Genomic DNA, 20,310 nt, shown 5'->3' with positions numbered 1-20,310 from the left:
GTACAAACATGAGAAGTATCATATTGCATTTGGCTGTCCGGCCAGTACATCCCTTGAAGAGGATGCTACTGCTGCAGGGGAAATACCTTCCAATTGTTCATATTCATCGACCACAGTCCACTTGTCTTCTTCCCATAATCCACTGACGTCCAGAACCCAAAGACTTTGATTTCTCGTAAGGTGCGGGTGCCGAGCGAGTCAAACAATAACATCGCCTCGCCCAACCCCCTACCTTGGGTGACCTCTGTGCTTGCACATGCCACCTGCCCGCCGTGTCCTTGGTATTACCTAAGTAAGTACTTAGGTAAAGTACCACGTCTGGGGAGAACGCACAGCTATTGGGATCTATCAGTGGTTTACTCGCTCAGCCGCCTGGCTCCTTCCTTTTCCCAAAACACCAAAGGGCGTGCGGAAGACACTAACGTGAACGGTTCGGAGCCATTATGGAGTTTCAAGAGACACCACCACCGTTACGTCTACACCATCTTCATCGATTGCAGTACATTTGCCTCTAGTTTCGCCCCATAACCCACTCACTTCTCTCCATTATCCCCTAATGCACTTACCTTCCACCTCCAACTCCAAACGCCTACCGGCAATGTTTGTTTGAATGGACAACATCCCAGGGGTAGCCGGTACAACACTGGTCAAATAACAAACCCGGAATGTTCATTTACGTCAAGTGGCCCGTGGACCTTATCTCGGTGTCCGGTTGGACGTGGAATAACCGGTCAGCTGGATAGCCTAACCAGCAATGGGGTATTCGGGTTCTGATGGGATAACCGGCTGGTGTGTACCTAGGTAATGGTTTTAGAAAGGCACGGCCGAATGTCGGTCCAGACTGGCAACCGTAGCTAACAACCGGCAACTGCTCCTGCTATTCCATGCCACGCTGGATTTCAGGCAATGGCGTACATTTCTTGCGGTGGATGTTATTGACATTCGTTCTGCTCACAAAGGTGGCCTTTTGGATCCAACTTCTTCTCAACATCACACACTTCATCTTTTTGGTATTGCAAGCCTCGTTGACTCTACCTTTCCCATATTACTCCAATCCAATAACATTATGGCGGCAGAGCCAGGCGTTGATGAGCTGGGATGGACAACATCATCTACCAGCTCCAGCTCCAATACAACCGACTGGCAGGGACGGAAGCCGAAGAAATCCCTGGGCCTTTTTGGTTCTATGAGGAGCAAGATCAAAGGAATGCGCTCCATGTCGACTTCGAAGCCCGCGGATGCCGTCACCAGGTCCCCAAGCTCGTCGCAGCGTGCCCTCCCGCCCTTCAGCTTCAAGCAGTTCTCGTCCCTCAAGAAGCGGCACGGCACGGACCCTGCCCCGAATCACAACGTTTCCCGCAAGGCAGCCACAGTCCGGTGCCATGGCACAGAGCGAGTTGTCAACGTCCCACGGCGTACCAGCATGAGCAACGCTATGCCGGCTCTAGCCCCAGTCAAAGCTCCCCAGCTGGAGATACCGAAAGACATTGGTGGTGACTTCACGTTGACTGACGGAGCTTAGGACAGTAAGTACTAGCTATCGTCATGTAAGCGAGAAGCTACGCTCACATCCGACTCTACAGGCCCCGTTACTACCAGCCCTCCTGATGGTGTCGTTGACACCATCCCTGTCGATGGAAAAATCGTCCGAATCTCTCCGGCATCAGCAAGCATCTTTAGACACGTGCCCCTACCCCTACCCCTCGAGCGTTATAATGAAAATGACCTCAAGGAGGGTCCCCCTGGAGTATGGCAGCCTCGAGTTCACAAGCGAGTCGATTCACCCGTTATTTCCGTCCCGCATGCCCCTTCTGGGGAAGTCCGAGGAAGGTCTCTGCCGCCTGAGCCGCGGGATTCATGCCAGCCCATGGCTCTGTCTTGTGAGCCACGGCACTCATACCAGGCCATGGAGATGAAGGGTATTGATAAGCAGCACATACCCGAAGACATTGATGATGTCCTCTCGATCTTTACTGATGTTGCTGGCTCAGTCGATCTTAGCGAAAAGCGTTCTACTGAGTATTGGCCGAGTTCAAGCGGTTTTAACCCTCACGATGTTGCTTTCGAACTGGAAGGTGACGGCGTTGACCCTTCTGCTGCCGCTGCCGACGAGGCCATTGATGAGTACTGGTCCGTTTCGGATTTGCCCTCCAAATTCTTGCAGTCGGCCATGGCGCAACTGGCTTTGGCCCGCAATGAGGCGGAGCCTGAGTTGCGTTATCTCGGCCGACTTCGAATGATACTAAAGAGGATGACTCTAGACGAGTTTGAGCTACTTGTGGAGGACATTGATCCGAAGTGGGTGCCAAAGGGATCCCTCTGGCGAGGATTCGGTCATTTCCAATTCCAGGCGGGGATTCTGATCGGCAAACGCGAAACGGCATCTGAGATACTAGACTGGCTGAAGCTCGAGCAGGGCTTGAACCACAAAGAGCCCTTGGTCGGCGTCTCCCAGTCCATTCATGACATCCTGGCGGGCATATTGAAAGATAAACCAGCCCTTGATACGAGTTCCTCTACTTCATCTACAGAAGTTTACACAGGCGAGCAAACTATTGAAGACGCCGGCAAGGACCCTAAAGTCACTGACGAGGAGGAAACCCGGGAGAAGACTCCTAGAGCTTCGAGTTATGGACGTACCAAGGCTAGGGACCACTTGAAGTCACAGAAAACCATTGCCTTCTCGGTCCTTCGGAGTGGCTCGCACGCCAAGGCTGTGCGAACTCCGCCAATGCGCACATGGGATTACGAGATACCCTATTCATTCCAGAAGAGCGAGGACTTGGACCAGCAGAGATCGGACACGTCGGTCATGGAGGATGACGAGGATATGAAAATGGCCAGCATGCTAAGTCGCATGTTCTAATTCCGGTGAGTGTTTGTGGCAATGGCTTGCTTGCTTGCTCGAGCTGTGCAAGCCCATTGTGGATAGCATGAGATATTTGTTGGGCATGGTTGGTTGTGGTGGTTGGTATACAGCATTAATAGGTCTTTTCGCTTTCAAGAGTTCTTTCGACATTGTGGTAGACTTTACACAATAAAAACACTCATTGCATAGAGTTCCTGGCAGACATTGCCATATTCCGGTTCGAGATTAATCTGCGCATCCTGAATTTAGTTCTGGTCCAGTTCTAGCCCAGTTCGACACAGTCTGAATAGGTTGATTTCTTATTCGCTCCAGAACTATGGTAGATTTGGTGTCTACCTGAGACTGAGACCACCCTTCTGTTTGGAAAGACTTGGTAATGGCCACGATGGAGTGGCTGTCACATAGAGTTGCGACCTATCCATGGACCACAGTCACCTTATTATATGGCCCGGAATGATATATAGTTTTCGACTGCCAAGCTCCTTCTCCGGCACCTCGTGAATAGTTTTCAAAGGTTGTAGGTAGCAGAAGCCCATTAACACCGTCTTCCTTTTGGAAAACTCAAGGCTATAGAGTATCATCTCTGTAGTTCAATTCAGGAGTTCCCTTCCGTATCATTTGCATTCTCGAGCCGCCAACACTCAAAATGGAAGACCAGACTAATCGTCACATCAAGATTCAGAAAAAGCGCAGCCTCTCTGAGGACCATTACGGAAATGGAACTCACCCCCAAGCAAGAGACGAGCGCTGTCTGAAGGGGGCTATTCGACAGAACAGGGTAGGGGGAACTGCGACATGTCAGGCGAAAGCATGACGGCGCCTTGCCTCCTCCGCTTGGATATACGGCACAGAAACGCTGGTGAAGGACAAAGACGGGATGTTACTGGACTTGCTACCGGAGAGGCTTCATCGCCGCCACAGGCTGAGGCTGTTTCTGGGCCTGATGTTGGATCTCCTCATATTGATGCTCCACCACCACTTCTTTCACCAGGGCATAGTATCGTCTGCAAAGAAGCTGGTGATGGTGTTGACAGGGCTAGGTATGCTCTCGGGGTGCTTCTCGCCCCGAGTTCTTCTCCTTCGGCTGTCCAGCGTGATGATGAAGCGCAATTGCCGCCGCCCTCCTCGTCTCCGCAATCTGGCAGCAGCGGCCATCGCACATCATCGACGAGGACGGAGGAGAGTCCGAGAAAGAAAGTGAAACTGCCGTCGATGGGGAAGTTTAAGGCGCATCCTGCTGCTCTGCCTGCTGCTCTGCCCGCTGGAAAGTCTGGACGGAAACGCCTTCCCACTCTCGGCCAAAAGAAAGGAGGCTCTGAGCTGAAAGCTGAAGAGAAGCCGACGAAGACACCCAAAAGGCGTCGCCAGAGTCAACTCCTCGTCTCCGATGAGAGAGACGGCAGTCAAAAGGGCACCGCCCGTTCAAAAGGAAAGGAGCCGAAGAGGCAGCGCCAGGATGACGGAAACCCGACTGACGAGAAACCTGATGCTACGCACAAGTCGACGACAGCATATTTGTTAGACCCGTCCGTAAGATGAAGAGGCAGCAAAGTCGATGGACCGCGGTTAACTCCGCCAACCTCGGAGACGACGATGACGAAGACGTCCCGCAACAGCAGCCAGAAAAAACACAGGAAGAAAAGGAAGAGGAAGAAGAGCAGCTCCAGCACGACATCGCTCAACGCAGCCTAGACTACTCAGCCACGGCCACGATAAAACGCGGCCGCAGACGCAGCAGCAACAATAACGGTAAGAAAAGCGGCACCGTTTGGGCGGGCATGGTAGAGCCGCTGTTGCGCGAGGACAAGGAGCACAACCGCCAGCTCGAAGAGGGCCTCAAGCGGCGGCAGCGGGAGCGCGAGAACCAGCAGGCTGGAGCGCCGAGGAAGGAGAAGACGCCGGAGGAGAAAAGGAGGATCTACAATGAGAAGCAGAGGGAGAGGCGGGCGAGGATTAAGAAGGAGAAGGAGGAAGAGGAGAAGCGGAGGCAAAGTGGCGAGGATACTTTGGATACTACCCTTGTGGTTGCCGCCGCGACTGTTGCTTCTTGAGCTCGGGGATGTGGGCAAACGGCCCCCTATGATGCACATCACGCTGCTCTCTCCTTGTCAGGCTCCGGTGGGATGTTTATAGCTATTCCCTCCGTCCCCACGCTCACGCCCTTTACAGGGTAGCACGACCTTTGATCAACAACAAAGGATATGTAGGAGACAAGAATGTGAGTTTTCAGTGCTCATGATCCTGGCGTGAAATACATTGGTATCAACTACTGCCTTTATTCCATCCCATTCCATCCGGTACATGTGGTATAGTACAACAAGAGCTCGTATCGATCGATCCCCCGAATACGCCGGAGCCCCCTTACTTAAATCATCAACACGCCGGGAGGGCAAGAAACATAAGGGAATATTTTTGTTCGTGGTTTTCCAAGAGTGGAGATGCCGCAAGCACTGAGGTATACACAGCCCTCGCCAGCTCAACGTAGCTCCCCGTGGCTGTTTTTTCTGTCGGCTTTCAAAGAAAGCTTTTTCGAAAGGCGGACGCATATTGGAGCGCGTCCTATCCTTGGCCTTTCTCTGCCCGTATTTACTGACCCTCGCCATCCTGCTGGATTGGCCTGCGGAGGACTTCCATGTCGGCTGGTAGTTTTTTGTTAGAATCTGGGGAATCAAACGATGGTTGGGTGTGTTTTGCTGGAGACATACTCTGGTAGACGCTCATGGCGGTGCGGACCTGGCCCTCCTGGTCCTCGTAGGACTTAATGACGACGTTGCCCTCGACGTAGACGGTGGCACTGTTTACGTAGTTCCTCAAATTAACATTTCTGTTGTCTCCTCAATTGCAAGCTCCTCCTCTGCCTCCTCCTTCGTGTAGCTAGCTACATGGCATCAATAAATCAATCAGACGTACCCCTTGGGAAGCGAGGTGAGGTAGTCGCGGCGGGGGCCCTCGGGCTCGAAGCTGGCGACCTTGAACCAGCTGGTGACGCGCTTGTCCTTGGGGCCCGAGTTGGAGGCGACGGCGTACTCGATGACCTCGCGGCCGGTCGACGTGGGGCGGACCTCGGGCGTCGCGGCGAGGTTGCCGATGATGGTGATTCTGGCCCGCGGCCGCGCGGCCGAGGCGCTGAAGGCGCGCGAAAAGGTGCGCGTGGCCGTCGGGGCGGCGGAGGCGAAGCGGGAGGCGGCGAACATGTTGGCGACGGGGTTGGGCTGGTGTCTGGGATTGGTTTGGGTTGGGAGGGGAGGGTTGTCTGGGAAAAGAGAATGGGCCTGTTGACTGTAAATAGTAGGAGGGGAAAAAAGTTACTATGGAGATGGCGGTAGTGGCGGCGACGATGGATGTGCTGGGAGTGGAGCAGGGACCGAAAAGTTGCGGTGGAGTCGGGATGGATTGTGTACAGTAGCTTGTTTGCTGGAAACGGAATGAATGGGTTTGATGGGTTTCTCGCGATGCGAATGGAGTCGTTGGGTTTCACAGGGTCCTTTTCGGGTCCGGCAAGACAGGCGCGTTGTCATTAGGTATCGCACCGCGTTTTTCTTTTTAATTTAAAACCATCCCGGGCTAACGCACCAAGTTGAGATGAGGGTTATTATGCATGCTGATGCTGCAGCTCCTCGAGCTAGATTGGTGCATATACCTCTCATAAGGGTGGTTATGGGTTAATTGCATATCGAAACGTCGAGTCGCTCGCTCCTTCAGCCCTATGAATCGAACCAGACGATCTGGACCCTCACCTTGACACTTGTACAACCAACTCCTCTAGAAATCGAAATCATTTCAGTAGCGGAATCCGTCGCTTCCAGACTGTCATTGATATTTGTGTACTTGGAAACTGGAAATGACATGGTCCGGTTGATGACGACCCCTTTCTACCATATTCACGTGTTGCTCACCAACTGGATACGCTTCTCGCCCTCGCAATGCTTGGAGACGGAACTACATCGAAGAATATTTTGTGCGAGCTCAAGGTACACAGCTGTGGAGGGGTAATGGCCCGTCACTGTGACTCAAAAGATCAAAAGACAACACGAGCAGCATCACTCGGGAGTGAGAGCTTACAAAAGATAGGATGTGTTGGGTAGCCTGTCATCATGTACGATGGGCAGAACCGTGACCTAAGAAAATAAATCATGAAAGCCATATCTCTAGTTGGAGAAACTTTCTAACTTACAGCACGGTCTTTCAAAAGGTACCTAAGGTAGGTGTCCTGCTGGATGTTTATGGAGAGCGTTGTTTCTCGGGGCAACGCTTCTCTGGAACTCGAAACATCACGACAGCAAGGTTGGCGCAAATCAGTAAATTGCACTACTGGACTAGGAGACAGAAACCGACCACTATTCAAAATTGAATCCGGTACCGTGACGGATCACAACAATTTGTCATATCACTCGCACGTCTTTCCTCGTCTCTTGACCTGTGAAACAACTCTGTCGGGTACTGACTTGTTCTACCTCGCCCACGTCGTGTTCTGTCAAAAAAGAAGCTCCCAGCCAACACCTACAAAACTCCTTTCTCTACTTATTAATTCTCAAGATATCCCTTGATTAGACACTCACTTCTGGGCTGCCAGATACAAAACAGTAATGTCTTGCTGCGCAACCGAAATCATTTGCTCATAGGAACGACGGTAACTGACCAAGATGACCAAGATAATCCGTTTCCCAATGACCGACGCCAACATTCTTCTACAGAACCAGACGGCGGCCAGCGCCAGCTTGCAGGCCAACCTGGTCTGCCGCGTGCTCTTCGCCATTATTGGCACGCTGCTCTGCTGGGTGCCATTCCGCCTGCTGCTGCGCAACGGCGAGTTCGCAGCCGTCGTCTTCATCGTCGGCGTTGTCATCACAAACTTCTTCACCATTATCAACTCCCTCCTATGGCGCAATGACTACTGGGGCCTCTGGTGGGATGGCCAGGGCTGGTGCGATCTGCAGGTCTGGCTCGCGGGCCCTCTGGGAACCATCTACGCTGCCGCCATCTTCGCCATCATGCGGCACCTGGCCGAACAGGTCGGGATGATGAGGGTCACTACTCTGTCGGCACAGGAGAAGAGACGTCGCAACTTGATCCAGGCCCTCATCATCTTCCCCATACCCATCGTCCAACTGGCCTTCACTTGGTTCGATCTGGCGCAACGCTACATCATCGGCACGCTGGTCGGATGCTCCGCCACCTACGACAACAGCTGGCCCAAACTCTTCGTCTACAGTGCTCCGCCTATGCTTTTTGCTCTTTCATCTATGCCTTATGCCTGTGAGTAGCCTCTTTTGCAACAAGCCCCCTTTTCTCTCCCTATTTTCTTTGTAGCGCCCGGCCAGCGACTGCGATTGGGTACTGACTATCTCTGCAGTCTTGACTTGGAAGCGGTACCGTGCGATATCGATCGCTAGCGCGGCAGCGCTGAGCACCAATAGCTCAGCAGGCAAGCGGGCGAATCGTACTCGCCGCCGCCTTTACCAGATGTCCATGTCGATCCTGGTCCCCTACGTCCCACTCCAGTTGGCCTTTTTCGTGTACAACATCAGAGAGACTGGCACCTTCAAGCCGTACGACTACTACCGCATCCACTACACCGAGGAACCCTACCCCTGGGACTCGATCGTGCTGGTCCCCAGCTGGATGATCCCGTTCGCTGCGCTGAACCAGCCGTGGATCCCGATCATTACCACGATCCCCATCGTCCTGTTCTTCGGCATGACCAAGGATGCGATAAAGGCGTATCGCAGATACGCGCTGGCTCTGGGATTGGGGAAGTGCTGGCCGGCACTTCGCGACAAGGGGGTTGCAAACCACCGTCGGAATGTGAGCAGCACTAACGAGGGCTCGAAAACGGACCACCAGAGACGTAGCAAACCCATACCATTAGGAACTACTGCCAGAAGGTAAATCGTACAGCCTTACTTGCTTACCCGCTCTGATTAATGGAGTATAAAAAAGACCACATGCTAACATCTGCCAGTCCCAATGCCCCCACACACGACTTCATCATGCAGGACTTCGCTCCGTCGAACCTCCCAGCCATCAATGTCATACCTCCCTCGAATCTGCCCAACCGGAATCACGAGGCCACCGTCTCGGCTAGCGGAAACCCGTCAGTACCGCCTCGTGCTTCTTTGCCATTCTCGCCCGACCGCCCTCCCGTCATACCGCCGCGGGGATCCTCGCTGAATCGTGGTGATAAAATGCGTAGGCTGCTGGAGCAAGCCGCTCAGCTTCGCGAGAGGCTACCTTCCACAGGGAGCATACAGCAGACTTTCCGAAGAAGCGGCAGCCAAGGGAATCGGGTCCGGTTCACGAAGTCAAATCCAAGCGAAGGAGGAAGGAGTAGCAGCAATAGACGCACCTTTTTTGATGATTCTCCGTTCTCACGGCACGGCGGCGGTGACTGCTTGGTGCGCAGCAGTAGTCTTCGTCCCCCTCCTTACGACCTCACCATTGCGAACAATAACAAAGACAACCATGCCAACGACAACAAAACCAACGACAACAAAACCAACGACAGTAGAACCAACGACAACAGGACCGATGACAGCAGAACCAACGACAATGCCAACGACAGCAACAACGGCACCAGTGAAATAAAAAGCACATTCGAGGCTTCAATCGAGAAAGCCATGAGGAACGCTTCTTTATTCGAGAAAGCCACGAGGAACGCTTCTTCAAGCGGAACATCTAAGGGCAAGGGCAAGGCCAGGGTGGTGAGAGGGAACCCCTGGTTTTGGGAATCCGATGACGATGAGGATTCCGATGACAATTATTATGCCGTATCAAGTCCCATGATGCCAATGCATCACATCGAGTCGGCGGAAGATGGCAACGAGCCCCGGACGCCGGTCGCGGCGATGCCATTATCGGGACTCCATGTTCCCAAGTCAGAGCCTAAGTCGGAAGACGGAGTGCCTGTCACGCCACGGCAAGTTGGGTAGGCCCGGAGACCTTGTTGAATGGTTGAGTTTATTTTCGGTAGATCATGCGAGGGTATACCTAGATACATATGCGTGTGAGGACCTACACTCCGAGGGAAATGGAGACTAGCAAGGGGTGAGAGAACTTTCGTTTGAGGCTTTGGATTTCCTTTGTACGTACTAGATACTTGATTACTATGGCCCCTATATTGGCCAGTAATCCAACGAGAATGACCCTTCCTAATGACACAGTTCAGGGCCCCCCTTTTGAAAGCGCAAGAGGCATTATTATATCCAATCACCCTTACTGTACACACACGAGAAGCCAGTGTAAACTAACACGGCAATATGAATCAAGTGTGACTGTAAACTTCATTTTATCAGTTGAATATAGCCCAAAATGCATAACGCGCTATGGTTGGCGTTTATTGGTGTTGTGGTCTTCTCCCCTCCTGTCTCGTCTGACGCCAATCCAGCCCCTTAACATCCAACACCCACAACATCGCCGCCACTAGCCAACCCAGACCAGCGAAGAGCACAAACGTCCAGCCGGCGCCCATACGGCGCAGCATAAGATCCAGGAGCGCGAGACCGGCAGCCGCCATCTCGCACCGGATGAAGTTGTTGGCGGCCTGGGCCGTCGCCGAGGCTTCGGGGTGGATGTCGACGAGCAATGTGCTTAACCCCTATCTCTCGTCAGTTTGATTGTAGTCACGCAACCTTGGGCTTTTGGCGAGGGGATTATTGGATGCTTACGGTGAATATACCCTGCTCTGTAAGTCCGATAAAAAACTGAAGGACGAGGGGGACTGCCATGTGCTTCACGTAGGTTGTTAGCATCATCATTGAAGAGGTCATCATGTACAGTGCAGGTAGAACTTCAAACTCACCGTCCCTTGCTGGAGAGACCAGCCGTACCCCACGATGAAAAAGGAACACAGAGCGACCGAGAACTTGACACTACGGAGACGAGCGTGTTCGATCGGGAACTGAGTCATGTCGTCATCGCCCCTCTTTATGTCAATGGGCATGCCCTCTTTCGCAGCGGTATGTCGGTAGTCCCAGTCGAGCATCTTGCCGGTCCCGAAAGCGGCGACGGCACACGCCACGCCGAATGGCAAGTAGGTCAGGCCCGAGACCAGGCCGGAGATGTGGTAGATCTCGGTGAACAGCGTGGACAAGGAAGCTTGGAGACATGAGTAGATGGTGTAATGGACCCCGAAGCAGCCGACGACTATGGCTGTCCGGCGATGCCGGAGCAGGAGGAGACATGCGAGAGGGTTGGGGAATACCGAAGTTGATTTCTTAGGTTTGGCTTCCGGAAGTGGACATTGCTCTTCTTCGTCGTTCGAGGGAAGTATGTTGCTGGGTGGCGGTGCCAGGACGGGTATGAGTGCTCTGTGCATCATTCCTTTGGGACGGATGCTGCCGTTTCCGACGATGACCCGCGACGTTTCTGGCAGGAAAAGTGCCATTGACAGCAGACAACAGGGAGATACTATGGATAGGAACCAGAATATAGCCCTCCAGTCCCATCGCAATAGCAGAAGCCCGCTAATGACTGGGCCGATACTTGGTGGTGTGTTTAGGCTTTACGCAATAAGAGGATGAGCATGCCTAGCGAGCCTGTATACAGAACAGGAAGTATCTTGATACTCACAAGAAGGATATGATGCCCGAATAGCCGCCCCTTTCAGCAGGGGCGAAGAGATCCCCTATAACCCCATAGGTCACAGAATACGTTCCTGGTAAAAGGGTGCAATGTTAGTCGTGTGTGGATGTTGGACTATTTGCGGTACCCAAATAGAGTGCCTCTCCCCATTCTACCTACCCGAGATCCCAGCACTCTGAAGCATGCGCAAGAAGAACAACAGCCCAAACGAGCTCTGCAACGCCAGCCCGACGTTGGCGGCTACGTAGATGACGAGCGTAGCAAGAAAGACCGGGCGGCGACCGAGCTTATCGGCGGCGTTGCCGACCAGGGCCGGGAAGATGCCCGACATGATGAGGTAGGACGTAACGGTCAAATTAATCTTCTCAACGCTGACGCCCAAGTCGTCGGCCAGGGCCGGGATGGCGGGGAAATAGATGAAGCTGCTCAACGAGGAGAACCAGCCGCCAAAGGCGATGACGGCGATTATGCACCGCTTCTGCCATGGCAGGAAGGCCGAGTACGGCGGCAGCGTTGAAAACGCAGGCGGCGGTACTTCTGTGTTGTTCACAGGGTCGCTATCTTCTGCATTAGCCATCCTCGCTGGGTAATTCCGATCAAAATGTGCGAAGATAGGATATTGCAATCGTCAAGTCTACGCCAACTCTCTTCGTAGTTGCATCATACCTCCAGCTTGCTGGTACATGTAATTGGCCGGTGGACGAAAAGCCCCTGGTTCGATACCCAACATTGGGCCCTTGGCAAATCTCTCCACGAACACAACCACCTTCTCCTTCTAACCCAGCTTGTTCACACCAAACAGGGCTACAAACAAAGACCTCGATACGATATCCTGCCCATGGCACCTGGAAATCTGCACGATGAGGAAGTTCTGGACAGTCTGCCTCCTAAACCCTCTATTCGAAATAAGATACCCTATCTCTCCGACGACACCCTTTCGGACGCCCTTCAAATCGAATTGGACACTACAGTACGTGATGCCGATAACGCGTGCCGCTGGAATGCCTGCACTACGTGAGAGGGGGTTACCGACTGCTTGGAATGGGATACCCACTTGCACGGCAAAGGCCAACGAGGAACGATGATTTGCCGCTGATGGTAACCTAGGTAAGGAACCGAATCCTAGATATTATTTAAGCAAACAACCCCTTGGAGTTTTACCAACGTGGAGACTGAGATTCTGTCACAGTTTCTCTAGGACTGTAACGGCAATTCCGAAGGCTGAGATGGCTACTGTCGCTGTAGAGAAGGGCCCTAGGGCAATAGACATTCCAGGGGGTGTAGTACCAACTTACCAAGGCAACTTTCCTCTGGACATGGCGGTGATAGAGGGTGAGTTTGATGTTGAAGAAAAAGCCCACGTTGACACCAGATTGACATTGCAATCCTATAGCTTTGCCCCCAGGGGACACGCTCATAGCGTCCGAGCAGTACGGCAAGTCGGCCTGGTCCAACACCGCCAAGATCACTGTCCGGAAACAGGATGGCAGGTTGCACAGTTACTTCGTCAAGATCATCACCGGGGAGCTGGCTGAGTCTCGGGTGCTGGGAGAGTATAGCTGTATGCTGGAGCTGTGGAAGACCATGGCCAACATCGTCCCTAGACCCCTCGCCCAGGGGCGGTGCCAGAGCATCGAAGCCTCCTATTACGTCGGCGATTATCTGGAGATTGATCATCGCCGTCCGGATGCTGCTAAGCTCGGCGCAAAGATCGCCCAACTGCACCGGATGAGCAAGTCGCCGACGGGCCAGTTCGGGTTCCATGTCACTCCGTATGACGGGAAGCTTCCTCTGGTCGCTGACTGGGACCCATCGTGGGTATCATTCTTTGGGAAACTCCTAAAAGGGGTCTACCAACACGACATCAGCGCAAACGGGTACTGGAAGGAGCTCGATGATGCCATGGAGCTGATCCTGACCAAAACCATTCCGCGGCTGCTCGGACCACTCGAAGACGACGGGAGGACCGTCAAGCCATGTCTGATACACGGTGACCTGTGGGAAGAGAATATCGGGACAGAGCTTAGGACGGGAGAGCTCTACATATTTGACTCATGTGCTTATTACGCTCATCATGAAAGTACGTATGCAAGGCTGAGAAGCTAAATATGTATCTTGTCCCCCTTTATAGATACCCAAGACGGTTTGATGGCTAATACCCTTACCCAGTGGCTGTCGGAATGTGGCGGGTGGACCACCACAACATGACGGATAAGGAGTACCGCGACCAATACTTCACGAACTACGCGCCTGACGAGCCGGTAGAGGAGTGTGATGATCGCAATCGCCTTTATGCCGTTAAGGAGCGGATCATGTATTCGGCGCATAAGCCGGGCGACAGGGCAAGGGAACAAGCTTTGGAGGATATGCTGTACCTGATTGAAAAGTATGTCAGAAATTAGCTTTGGGTAGCTCTAGTGCTTTTAGCCAATAACATGACAACATGGTCTCGCCGCAGCGGAAACCCGCAGGCCTCTGACGGTCGTTTCGTTCCATGTTGTGTATGTATATGACCTCACTGCTCACTGTAAGACGGCGAACAACTTGAAGGGTATTGGGCCTTTACAGTGATGGTAATGAGGAAGTCTCCCCCACTGGGGGTACCCAAGTACGTATCCCTGAACCGTTACCCCACGTCTCCACCGGCGCTCCCGAGGCGCTGCAAGCGTCGAGCATGTCCAGCTCCAGCGACCTTTAGCTGCCGATCCCTAACGACGTCAATTCACAACTGACTCTCTGACTTCGGGAGCTTACCCTTTTTCCCTATCTTCCCCCTTCCACCCAAACTCTGCTCGCGACAGGCTCGTAAACAGAACCTCAACAAACCCCAAAGGCCGCCAACAGATCACAGCTCGCCGACGACGACAAGCCAGTCGAAATCGCCATAATGGGCGACCGCGAGTACGCAAAGCTCGACCACGAGAACCACCTGCTTCTCGTAAGTTGCGCTTCTCCCTAGTCCGACCCCTGCAAGACAAAGGTACACCCACCAAAGAAACGAGAACCTTTACTGACCTGCGCAACCAAAACAAACAACAACAGGACCAACCCCTCCTCCGCCTCCCCTTCGAGCTCCTCCGCAAGAACTTCCGCTCCGCCCACTTCGAAGTCGAGCGCGATGGCTCCTTTGTCAAGAACACCCTCAAGGACACGGCGACGTCGGCCATGAACGGCAAGGCGAGCCCCGACGACGTCCTCAAGTCGCTCGACAGCATGCTGGCCCGCATGAAGGGCGTCAAGCGCAAGCTCTCCACCTTCGCCGACGAGGAGGCCCGCCTCTACCGCCACGAGCAGGCCCGCGTCCGCCACCTCGCCGAGCTCTACGACATGCACAGCACCGAGGACGTCAAGTACGAGGTCTGGAGCCGCACTCGGCTCGACCGCTTGTTGGTGGATTATCTGCTGCGGTCGGGGTACGGGACGAGCGCCCGCATGCTGGCCGAGGAGCGAGGTATCGGAGACTTGGTTGACGTCGAGACGTTCGAAACGATGGGCAGGATAAGTCAGTGCCTGAGGAACGGAAGTATCACGGAAGCCTTGGCCTGGTGTACGGCCGGTGATATCAAGAAGGAGCTGCGGAAGATGGACGTAAGTTGAACCTGCCCGTAGTCGAGTCTGGGGAAAGCATAGTACGGGTCACTAATACTTCATGTCGCACAGAGCAACCTGGAGTTCGAACTACGCTATCAGCAATATATCGAACTGGTACGGCCATATACAAAAGCGAAGCTCGCCGAGGCTATCAAGCACGCCCAGAAGTACCTCCACCCCTACCGGGCATCCCACCCCAAAGAAGTTCGCCAAGCCTGCGGTCTTCTAGCCGTGCCGCCGCAGCGCGCCGCCAGCTACCCGGACTACCGGGCCCTGTACTCGCCATCGCGGTGGGAGATGCTAGCAGAGCTCTTCACGACGACGCACAACACACTCCTCGCTTTGCCCTCGATCCCGCTGCTGCACATGGCACTCTCGTCAGGACTCTCAGCCCTCAAGACGCCCGCGTGCCACTCGTCGCACCCGGCCTCGCTCGCCGCGGCCCCCTCCCACGCCACCAGCCTCAGTCTCGCGTCTTCCGTCTGCCCCATCTGCAGCACCGAGCTCAACGAGCTCGCCCGCGCCGTCCCCTACGCCCACCACACCCAGAGCCACGTCGAGCACGACCTGCTGCTCCTGCCCAACGACCGCGCCTACGGTAAGGCCCGCCTTGAGGAGTACTCTCGCAAAGCGGGCCTGCAGGAGGGCCAGGTCAAGGACCTGCGGACGGGGCAGGTCTACCCGGTCGAGCTGCTCAAGAAGGTCTTCATCACGTGATCGTCGGGGCTGTTGGGACCGGTGGTCAAGCGACGTAACGGGTGTAGCAGTACACCATTCAAGCAACGTGATATTTCAAACTGGTTGTTACTCCCTACCCATTTCCTCTTCTTCTTTTACAGTTACAACGGCGTTACGGAAACCACACGGTTCAATAGCCTCTCCTGAGGCGAGGCAAAGATGGAGTTTATCAAGGTTCACACGATCTCACAAGGCAACATGAATGACACAACACAACACTCTCACTGGAATGGCGTTGAGGGGAAACAGAGGGGGAAGGGCATCGACATCATCGCACGGCGTTCTTTCCATTGTTCCACTATTTCTTTATCGCATATTGTATCTCCTGAAGGGCGGCCAATGCAGCCCATCACGTGTAAAGTAGTTATGTTTCAGGGGCATTACTCTAGCGGAACCAATCAAGCACACGCTTTGCAATCTCGGGATACGGTGTTGTTTGTTTTGATGTTTGTGAAATACGTAATACCATACCTCAATCGGCATCGAAAGCGTGGCAGCGCGGTTTTAAATGATTATTTACGAATGAAATAGGGGTTGGTCTTGCCAGGCAACTATATCCATCTCATCCAGGGGTACAACAACCCTCTTTTCCCAGTTCCGGTGGCCTGCTCCTATTGCCCAAAGCTGTATTGTACACTAACCCTCCAAACGTCTCAACGTCCATCATTGCCAAGAGCCGTGTCTTGTCTGGATATGAAGCTAGATATCCAATAGCCAGCCCAAGAGTTGTATGCATATAGTAGTAGTAGAAATTACTAATCATATACTCCTAAATACCAGTATACAAGAACCCAGATATTTGAAATTACATAAAAGACACCCTTTTATGAAGAAATGTTACGCATACACCATTCGCCACAATGCCCAACCAAAAGCCAAGACCGTATAGATAGATAGGGGTAAGATAAAGACAGAAGGCCAGAAGCCCTGTAAAGACTTGGCGACAGAATCAGAATGCCATCATCCGATCCCACGAAGCAACACCGTATCACAAAACTTCCACCGAAGCCATTCACCATCAGATTAGAGAAAGAACGAGAGATAGAGAGAGAGAGAGAGAGAGAGGCCATGAGAAACGCCAACAAAAAAGGTAACCGCTGAAAAGGACGTTATATTCACAACTCCATCCCCGCCTCCTTTTTCCGGACCGCTGATGTTTCGGGGGCCTCCCCAATTGGACCCCCTCCCAAACAAAAAACAGCCGAAGATCAAAAAGGGCTGCGCAGCAACAACCGCTATTTCCGCCCTTTCCCTGAAAAAGTTCATTTCACCTAATGGTACATACACATATGCTTTCGCGCTGCACTGTCAAATAATCAATTGTTGGTTCGGTCGACCCGTCCTCCTGGTCAACTGTTTGGCCCCCTTCCCGGCTAAGAACCGCCCGGCCGTCGCCATGAACCACTCGGCAGTCGCCGTCGTGGGCGATGAAGCGGGGTACCTTGGTGCTTATCCTATCTCCCTTGTAGGTATGACCCAAACGCCCCGAAGACGCCAACGCCGTTGCCGGGTGTCATGGCGTGGAAGTTGTTCCCGTTTGTGTTATGGGACTGCGCCGCCGCCGGTGTCGTCACCAGGTTTACGCTAGCAGTACTGGGCGTGCTCGGACCGTTGGTGGCAGTTCCTCCATTGCCTTGCGACAGGGCATTGTTCTCCTTCTCGTTGGCCATATCCTTGGCCGTGAACAGGGGCATTTGCATCGTACCGCCCACGGATAGTCCCCAAATCTTGCCGACGTGGTCTGCTGATATGTCCCCGTTGAAAATCTTCTCGCGTATTTGGAAGAAGATCTTGCCCGTCAGTAAACTGTCGCTGGCAGCTTGATGCGCTGTGCCAACACGCTTAATCTTCATTGACGCAGCTGTCGATTCTAAACCAGACTTCTGCTCGAATTGCTGTAGAATGTCACCTGCGGAAGGATCGTTGGGGGTAAGGCGACCAAGCGAGTGTAGCTTGATGGCGTACTTCATGAGATGTTTAACGTCATATGTTGTCGGAAACCAAATCTTCATCAGATGGTCGAAACGTGTTCCATCGTTGGGAAGCTCTTGGTCCATGAGGCACTTGGTGAAATAGCCAAAGTCGTATCCACCGTGAAACGAGAGCCATTTCACTTCCTCGAGTCCAACCAGGCCCGAAGTCGTCATGAGGGTGGCAAACTCGTTTGATACGATGCCCTCGCGCTCTAGCCGGTCGAAGTCGATGCCGGCTTCGCGCAGTGACTCGATCGAGCTCTGGTTCGCCATGTCCTTATTAATGTCGAACCGGAAGTTGAACTGCCATGCAATCGGTAGGTTGCCGTGAGTTGCGAAGTACTTCCTAATGTACGGTCTCTTCTGAAGCATTTCCTGCGTGGGCTTGCTCGGTGGCGTTTCGCCCTTCTCGTTGAATAAAGCTATGCCGACCTGAATTATCTTGAGCATGTCGACATTTACTCGTAACGTCTGGTAATGGTAATCGCTTTTATCGATGAAGTTCCCCATAGGCCTCCCTACAATGCCGGGAAACTCTGTGTCCTGTTGGAGACGTGTATCGTTAGCATACCACGCTCAACCGCAGTTGAAAGAGTTGCTCACCATGGCCACATATTGGTAGTCATCGATCAACTCCCGGAGGAGACCGATCTCATCATCCATGTTACTCCGCCACACATCTCGTATGCGGCTCTTGTTACCAGCCTGCCGTGTAGAGTGATCACCGCCCATGACATGAGACTGCTGATGAGGGTGCTGCTGCTGCTGTAATTGCGCGGCATGGGCGAACCCCATCCGGGCGGCATGGCTGTTGAGCCCGGTCTGGTCACCACCCACACCGAAGCCTGCGTTGGCCCCCATTCCCGATCCCAGGCCAATGCCGTTTGCGGCGCCAAAGGCACTCAGCTGAGGATTAGTCAGGTAGCCTTGAGTCGCCAGCGACGGTGGTTGGTGCGACTGGGAGGGGTGGGAGGGGAACTGATGGGTATACGGGGAGATGGCGGGTGGTCCATTTTGGAACCGCGAGGGAGGTTGAGGGGGCATCGTCGGTCAGGTGATCGCTAAGAGTACTGCATGTACGTGTTTTTGTTGTGTTGAATTGCTTTTTTATCCTATTCGCAATAGCTTCTTCATCCCTTGGGCGAGAGGGTTGTCCGTCATGGAAGTCGCCGTAGCCGCGGGCCGCCACCAGAATGGATAAAGATAAAACAAAGCTATGTTTGTCTGACCAGATGCTGCCGGATTCTTGCCTTGACCGTTCGAGTTGTAAGAGAATAGACAGACCAAAGGAGCAGCCTGTTGTCCACTGGCGAGCTTGGGTTGAGAGTCAAGCTGTCCGGATCGCGGTTCGAGCTGAAGATTGGATGGTCGAAGGTGGGTCTGGTCTGTCGTTGGGCAGGCAGGTGTGTCTGCAACTGCAAGCGTAGAAGGGACGGAACGGGGTTGAATCAACGTGTGTCGTTTGTGCCCGTCTAAGATGGCAAGTAAGCGTACTTGGAGTGGTAGTTGCTGTCTTTTTTTCGTCTCGTCGGTCGCAGGTGGGACGTGGGGAGGATGAAAGAGAGGTATGCGCAAGGGTTGGATGCAGCTGCTTTGGCGATACAATCGGGGTCACTCGTTCAAGGCTGGACAACGTGAATGCACATGGAGAGCGGGTGAAGTCGATTGGTTTGGGAATCCCAGGCCAGAAACCCACCAGCCTCGTGAGCGAGTTCCGGGATTTACAAGGCCCGTGCTACCAGGGCGTGGCGCGGGGCAGCTGAGCCACAACTGTATAGCGGCCATCGTCGTATCAATCGATTGGCCAGCCCGTCTTATCCAATCAGACAGTCAGTCCTTGAATAAGTAATCAGTGCATCAGATGTATGGTAACAAGGAGCCTCATTGTTGTGTGTCTTCTTTCCTTCTTTCATAGCACTATTAGAGATACATCCTGGCGAATACGTTTACGTAACCTCAGTCAGTTCTCTATTGCGGGTAGGAGGTGGGTAACCAACAAGTAGCTACCGGTAGCTGGTTGGGCCACAGGATAGAAGTCATTAGTGTAGCAATGACTGGTTCAATATCGCAAGGTCTGGTCTTACATGCCTGGATGTCCAACATTGAGCACCAGGAAAAACCACTACGAATGCAATCAATCACTGCTGACCGGGAAGCAAATACCAACTTCTGTGTGGAGGCTGAAAGCCACTGTCTCGTATTCAGTTTCTCCTATATCAACCCTTGTGTCCACAAGTTGTGGTCCTGACTACGGTCCACTGGAAGCAACCCTTACTTGACCATTTCACAGGCTTTCCAAAACACACACCCGCTTAGGTTGTGCCCAAGCTCATCTTCCTCTAATTATATCGTGTTAGGACCCAACAGCTTGTCACTGAGCACCGCCACCACCATCTGGAGCGCCCCGGTTGTATTTTATCTTCTCTTTGGGACCTGCCTGTCTGGCAAGCAGTCCAACGTCACTCCAGTCTCTATACACGGTTGCCCCTTACCTACGCCTAAAGGGCTTTCTATAGTAGATTTCGCGTGTTTCTGAGTGTTTTCATCACTTTAAGCGTT

The 20,310-nt window shown here is 53.3% G+C and overlaps 10 protein-coding genes across 10 annotated transcripts; 7 read left to right on the top strand and 3 right to left on the bottom strand.

Moving 5' to 3' along the window:
- Nucleotides 1-1,066: 1,066 nt before the first annotated feature.
- Nucleotides 1,067-1,522, top strand: PG997_005192 (uncharacterized protein; the record flags this gene model as incomplete). The annotated part of the gene is made up of 1 exon (XM_066809507.1): nt 1,067-1,522. The coding sequence occupies one exon, from the start codon at nt 1,067-1,069 to the stop codon at nt 1,520-1,522; it is 456 nt and encodes a 151-aa protein (XP_066673125.1).
- Nucleotides 1,523-1,906: 384 nt separating this feature from the next.
- Nucleotides 1,907-2,866, top strand: PG997_005191 (uncharacterized protein; the record flags this gene model as incomplete). The annotated part of the gene is made up of 1 exon (XM_066809506.1): nt 1,907-2,866. The coding sequence occupies one exon, from the start codon at nt 1,907-1,909 to the stop codon at nt 2,864-2,866; it is 960 nt and encodes a 319-aa protein (XP_066673124.1).
- A 1,538-nt stretch (nt 2,867-4,404) lies between these two features.
- PG997_005190 (uncharacterized protein) lies at nt 4,405-4,920 on the top strand (the record flags this gene model as incomplete). Its single annotated transcript, XM_066809505.1, has 1 exon — nt 4,405-4,920. The coding sequence occupies one exon, from the start codon at nt 4,405-4,407 to the stop codon at nt 4,918-4,920; it is 516 nt and encodes a 171-aa protein (XP_066673123.1).
- Nucleotides 4,921-5,455: 535 nt separating this feature from the next.
- PG997_005189 (uncharacterized protein) lies at nt 5,456-6,063 on the bottom strand (the record flags this gene model as incomplete). Its single annotated transcript, XM_066809504.1, has 2 exons — nt 5,456-5,663; nt 5,780-6,063. 2 exons carry the CDS (start codon nt 6,061-6,063, stop codon nt 5,456-5,458), a joined length of 492 nt encoding a protein of 163 aa, XP_066673122.1.
- A 1,449-nt stretch (nt 6,064-7,512) lies between these two features.
- Nucleotides 7,513-8,758, top strand: PG997_005188 (uncharacterized protein; the record flags this gene model as incomplete). The annotated part of the gene is made up of 2 exons (XM_066809503.1): nt 7,513-8,125; nt 8,223-8,758. The coding sequence occupies 2 exons, from the start codon at nt 7,513-7,515 to the stop codon at nt 8,756-8,758; spliced, it is 1,149 nt and encodes a 382-aa protein (XP_066673121.1).
- Nucleotides 8,759-8,859: 101 nt separating this feature from the next.
- Nucleotides 8,860-9,798, top strand: PG997_005187 (uncharacterized protein; the record flags this gene model as incomplete). The annotated part of the gene is made up of 1 exon (XM_066809502.1): nt 8,860-9,798. One exon carries the CDS (start codon nt 8,860-8,862, stop codon nt 9,796-9,798), a length of 939 nt encoding a protein of 312 aa, XP_066673120.1.
- A 404-nt stretch (nt 9,799-10,202) lies between these two features.
- Nucleotides 10,203-12,026, bottom strand: PG997_005186 (major facilitator superfamily transporter; the record flags this gene model as incomplete). The annotated part of the gene is made up of 5 exons (XM_066809501.1): nt 10,203-10,463; nt 10,534-10,596; nt 10,668-11,367; nt 11,438-11,522; nt 11,609-12,026. The coding sequence occupies 5 exons, from the start codon at nt 12,024-12,026 to the stop codon at nt 10,203-10,205; spliced, it is 1,527 nt and encodes a 508-aa protein (XP_066673119.1).
- Nucleotides 12,027-12,765: 739 nt separating this feature from the next.
- PG997_005185 (uncharacterized protein) lies at nt 12,766-13,555 on the top strand (the record flags this gene model as incomplete). Its single annotated transcript, XM_066809500.1, has 2 exons — nt 12,766-12,781; nt 12,843-13,555. 2 exons carry the CDS (start codon nt 12,766-12,768, stop codon nt 13,553-13,555), a joined length of 729 nt encoding a protein of 242 aa, XP_066673118.1.
- Nucleotides 13,556-13,629: 74 nt separating this feature from the next.
- On the top strand, nt 13,630-15,757 carry PG997_005184 (negative regulation of gluconeogenesis; the record flags this gene model as incomplete). Its single annotated transcript, XM_066809499.1, has 5 exons — nt 13,630-13,835; nt 14,018-14,057; nt 14,301-14,387; nt 14,492-15,037; nt 15,110-15,757. The coding sequence occupies 5 exons, from the start codon at nt 13,630-13,632 to the stop codon at nt 15,755-15,757; spliced, it is 1,527 nt and encodes a 508-aa protein (XP_066673117.1).
- Nucleotides 15,758-17,232: 1,475 nt separating this feature from the next.
- Nucleotides 17,233-18,795, bottom strand: PG997_005183 (CCR4-NOT transcription complex subunit 7; the record flags this gene model as incomplete). The annotated part of the gene is made up of 2 exons (XM_066809498.1): nt 17,233-18,294; nt 18,355-18,795. 2 exons carry the CDS (start codon nt 18,793-18,795, stop codon nt 17,233-17,235), a joined length of 1,503 nt encoding a protein of 500 aa, XP_066673116.1.
- Between the last annotated feature and the right edge of the window lie 1,515 nt (nt 18,796-20,310).

Source organism: Apiospora hydei (assembly GCF_038363865.1).
Source record: "Apiospora hydei strain CBS 114990 chromosome Unknown utg000004l_segment0_segment0, whole genome shotgun sequence".
NCBI classification, from domain to species: domain Eukaryota; kingdom Fungi; phylum Ascomycota; class Sordariomycetes; order Amphisphaeriales; family Apiosporaceae; genus Apiospora; species Apiospora hydei.
The sequence above is the reverse complement of the archived record's forward strand: the minus strand, read 5'-3'. Positions and strand labels throughout refer to the sequence as shown.